Consider the following 4,822-nt stretch of genomic DNA (forward strand, 5'->3'; position numbering starts at 1 on the left):
CAAATTCAGAACTGTCTAAGAAGAACAAATACCGCCACCACCTTGGCACAGGTGGTTACAAGCGTCAGGTTCCTAAATGGAGACAAGAAGACGCCGAGAAGAAGGCTGCAGGGTTGCCGACGCTGTCCGAGCAACTCGGTGAAAGGACAGCTAATTGGATCCGTGCTAGAAAACCAAGGGAAACTGAGTCTGGTGTATCTTTTGATGATCCCACTGTCGAAGAAGCGGCAAAAAACATATATGCAATTGCAGCTAAGCACAGCGAAGGAACATTTAAGCCGCAAAGGGAGAAAGACATTCTAACGGCTGGTCTCGGTAACCCTGAGCATCCTGGTCGTGTACGAGGAATATCATCTAAGGAAGGATGGAAGGAAGGATTTGGACCACAATGGGAAGGTCTGTACAAGAAACGTGATCGATACAAGGAAGAGATGGCAAATTATTTTAAGGAGGAGGCCAAGAAAGAGTTCAAAGGCCTGATGTCTGAAATGCTATCGAATCCTCCTCCAGAATTGATGCAGCAATTGGCGATGGCGAGTGCGATATCTGTTCAACAGATGACCACTCCACAGATGCAAATAATTCCAGCAGCTCAAACGCCGGCTGCCACCGAGGGTACGACCATCCCAAGCTCTGTCGCGTCAACGGGAAATAAGGTCCGCTATCCAGTTGATGACATCACAAGGCCTGTGGCATGCACACTAGTTATAAGATATGGTATTAACAATCAGCGTACAAGGAAAGTAGCCACAGGCCTTGCGATCCCAGGACGCAAGTTCCATGGAAACGACATTCCAGAAGAATATTGCAGGGTAGAAGTGACGACAGTCGTCCAAGGATACGAGGACGACATGCTAGACATCCCTGGGCCCGAAGGTATCGAGACACTTGGACAAGCTATCAAGAATTTTATCCTTTGGCCTCGAAGGGATGTCGAATTGGTTGATATCGCACGACAGCCGTCGTCGCAGGCCCAACCGTCTCCGCCTTCTCAAATTGCTGTTCCTATTGTACATCCATCATCACCTCCTCAAACTTCACATGCTGCTCCTCATCCTCTTTCTGACCCTCCTTCTCCTCATCCTCATGGTGGCCCACCGTCTCCGCCACATACATCGCCCTTTAGGGATCCACCTTCTCCACAGCCATCTCCACGACCATCAAAGAAATCTAAAGTTTCTATACCAAAAGTAGTGTCCCCGTATGATAAGAAAAAGAAGAGTAAATCCACTGCTGGCACTGTTTGTTTTTTGAAAGGGATTGGACGGAGCCTCACGTCAGACAATGTTGATTTGGCCGATCTCGAGGAGTCCGCCAAAAAGGCTGAGGCAATGGCCGCAAAGATAAAGAAGCCAACTAAGGCAGATTATAAAAACGTTCCTAAAAATATGTGCCGGGCAGACCACTACTCACTTTTGAGAAACTAAGGAAGGTCCCGGCTAATATTAAAAGGTTGCATGATTGGTACATGTGGGCATCTTCAGTTGGCATCGACACCATCAGTGTTAATATACCAGCCCATGCTTTTATTGGTTCAAATCAAAAGGCCGTTGTTACATTCGAGGACATGTGGTTAATGATGAACCTTCAGAGACTCGACGTGCAACTTGTAACCATATTTGCATTGTAAGTGTCACTCATACTCCACATATATGTGTTATTATTAGTGAGTTGTATAAATTTTCAATATCTGACATGCACGTGTGCGTTGCAGAATGCAACATGATCAGCAGGAGATCCTTTATGGTACCAATCCCAATGCTAGTGCCAGTAAAAGGGTTGGGTATCTCAACCCAATAAAGATATGCGAGGATAACCACACTTTTAGAATCGAAAAAGGCAATGAAGCATTACAGGGGCTAACGGACGAAGAAATTGAGGTGCGTATCCAGGATCTGAAGAAGGATTTTGAAGCAAGATACGCCACCTACATAGGACACGCAATGCTTCAATTTCAAGACAGGGAATCCATAGTGGCCCCGTACAACTTTAAGTAAGTGTGATTTTGCATAAATAAAATTAATAATTTCAATACACATGTATCACAAGTTTGATTCGTACAGGGACCACTGGATATGCTTCTTCATTTTTCCTAAGGTTGGAAAGGTGCTGGTGCTCGACTCCTTGCACACCGAGCCTTTGGCCTATTCAAAATTCCTCGACATCTTAGAGCTATAAGCCTTTTCTATGCATGCATACTTATATCGATGAGAATTGTAGAATAACATGGTGATTCTATTTGAGATCACAGGGCATTTAGGTTTTATAAGCTACGAGGTGGAAAGTACGACACGTCCAAAAAAGGCGTGCCACTAGACATCCATTATAACTGGCCGGTAAGTATGTGAATTTATGAATACATATCATACATGTACGTACATAGGACAATGTTGCAACTAAATAACCAATCTCCCGTTATGTAGTGCCACAAGCAACCACCCGGATCGGTCCTATGTGGGTTCTACGTGTGCGATTTCATGAGAATGAACGGACGATACATCACGAACCCTGGCAAGGTATTATTAGTAATAGTCACGTATGTATTTATGTCATTAAAGATGCAAATGTGTTATTATTGAGTATAAATAGATAATGTTTATAAACTTCCTTTACAGCAATTTCAAAAAGGAAGCCCGGAGAACATGACTGAAGGTGCATTGTATGGCATAGTTGAGGACATGTGCACATTCATATTGAAAGAGGTCATTCCTGCAGAAGGGAAATATCACGATGCTTCCGGAACATTAGCTTTGCCAGAGTTTAGAATACTAACAGAAATTAGTAGACTATCTCTTAGCCGAGATAGGTATTAGAGCTTAAGTGAAAACTTTGATGTATATAATGTGTGATGCATACATGGTTGTAAACAAGACTTTGATGTATATAAATGTATGATAGAATTTAATTCCATGTTGCTTTTAATATCAATACTACATGTTTATCAATATCAATATATATATATGTTTTGTGTGTGTAAATATATATAAATTTCAGTACTGATTGAAAATTTAAAAAAAGGCGGGAAAACTTTCCACTGGTGGCTAAATAAAACAAACCGCCAGTGGAAATGCTATTTCCACTGGCGGTTTTATTTATAAAATCGCCAGTGAAAATAGCATTTCCACTGGCGGTTGCTTAAGAAAACCGCCAGTGAAAATATCATTTTCACTGGCGGTTCTAGAATAACCGCCAGTGGAAATGACGATTTCCACTGGCCCCTAGCACTGGCGGCACTGAAAAGCGCCAGTGAAAACGTCTCTAGAACCGCCACTATAGAGGCTGTGTGTACTAGTGGCAATCACATAACCACTTTTTCCATTATGAACTGTAAGTTATTCTAGTTTGTTTTAGTAACATAGCTTTAAATACTTATCGTGTGTAATGCATATTGAGATGCGTAGCAAAATATATATATATATATATATATATATACCTAGAAATGCTAGGAGTTACAATTTGGAACGGAGGGAGGAGAACACAACCATGTGAAATACCATGGTGTAGGCCTCTAAACTTAGTAACTCTAAAGCAATAAACATAAGAAATTTCTTGATATATAGTTTTCATAAACATACATTGTTACGACATCATCTTATAAGTTGGACCTTACAAGATAGTTGGACCCTTTATTAATTTGGTTCAACCAAAAGCATAACAAAGAGGCAAGGAAAATAATAATCCTACAACTTCAAACAAGAAAGGATGATGAGCTCCAACATTAGATTGACTGATGTCAAGTTCATGGGTAGGCACTGCCATATCCAGCCCCAGCACCTGAACCTCCACCACCTCCACCGTTTTGACTATTTCCTGTTCCACCACCATTGCCATTAGCATTTGCACCTACTTCACTTGATCCATCCCAATATTTGCTAGCAAAGCTAGAGCCAGAACCGGTGCCACTACCAGATCCTTGAGCATTGGAATTTTCATAACCTCCGGCTTGTCCTCCACCGCCACCTCCACCAGTACCCCCAGCATTAGAAGATCTTCCATAACCCGAATAATAACCTCCTTGACCATATGTACTTGATCCTAAACCAGACCCTGAACCTGAACCATATCCATATCCACCGTATTGGCTAGTTCCACCACCTGCACCACCCCCTCCAGCACTTGCATGGGTACCATAAGGTCTACTATCACCAGATCCAGTACCAGACCCAAACCCCGATCCCCCTCCATTCACATAACCGCCACCTTGTCCCTCTCCGTTGCCAGTCCCATCAGCACTAGAGTGGTATCTAACCACCCTCACAGCATTGGCTAATCCTATGCCTATGAGAACAAGGAGCCCAAGTGATATTAGCTTTGTGCCCGCCATTGTGAGATACAAATATAATGTTTGAGTTGAGATGATTTCCTGAATGCTGCATGCCTATTTATAGTGCTTGAGGCCTTGGCATGGTTCTTTACCTTCGTAGCAAGGACGCTAATGGTACGTAGTGGTGTTTCAATAGGAGACCAAGTGGATGCTTTCAAAATCCACTAGGATCAATGGAGCATCTTGACTTGACCATTACGTGTATGCAAATAGCCAAGTGGGTACATGTATTTTACGAATCGTCTTAGCAGCAGCATTACTTGTTACGCTCTAGATCTCTATCTGCTAAGTCATCTCTATAGATTATGGATGCATGGCACAAAGTTTTAGCACTCATATGTAGTTGCGAGGATGACCATTGAAACTAAACTAGCTGCTTTTGCTCCCGCGTAATAAGTACATCAGTTGATTTTATACCATAAAATTGTTTTCAAATTGTATAAAAAACAAACGAAGTCAAAAAAAACAAGGAACTTGTCGAGATGTCATGATATAATA

At 42.2% G+C, this 4,822-nt stretch overlaps 1 protein-coding gene across 1 annotated transcript; it reads right to left on the bottom strand.

Moving 5' to 3' along the window:
* Nucleotides 1–3,524: 3,524 nt before the first annotated feature.
* LOC103646975 (putative glycine-rich cell wall structural protein 1) lies at nt 3,525–4,348 on the bottom strand. The gene has a single exon (XM_008671568.3). The coding sequence runs from the start codon at nt 4,322–4,324 to the stop codon at nt 3,740–3,742; it is 585 nt and encodes a 194-aa protein (XP_008669790.1). The 5' UTR covers nt 4,325–4,348; the 3' UTR covers nt 3,525–3,739.
* Between the last annotated feature and the right edge of the window lie 474 nt (nt 4,349–4,822).

The sequence above is a fragment of the Zea mays genome, chromosome 2 (assembly GCF_902167145.1).
Source record: "Zea mays cultivar B73 chromosome 2, Zm-B73-REFERENCE-NAM-5.0, whole genome shotgun sequence".
Classification (NCBI taxonomy): Eukaryota; Viridiplantae; Streptophyta; class Magnoliopsida; order Poales; family Poaceae; genus Zea; species Zea mays.

Excerpts from the sequence above, each read along its gene's own strand:
- LOC103646975 (XM_008671568.3), bottom strand. The coding sequence starts at position 4,324 with ATGGCGGGCACAAAGCTAATATCACTTGGGCTCCTTGTTCTCATAGGC.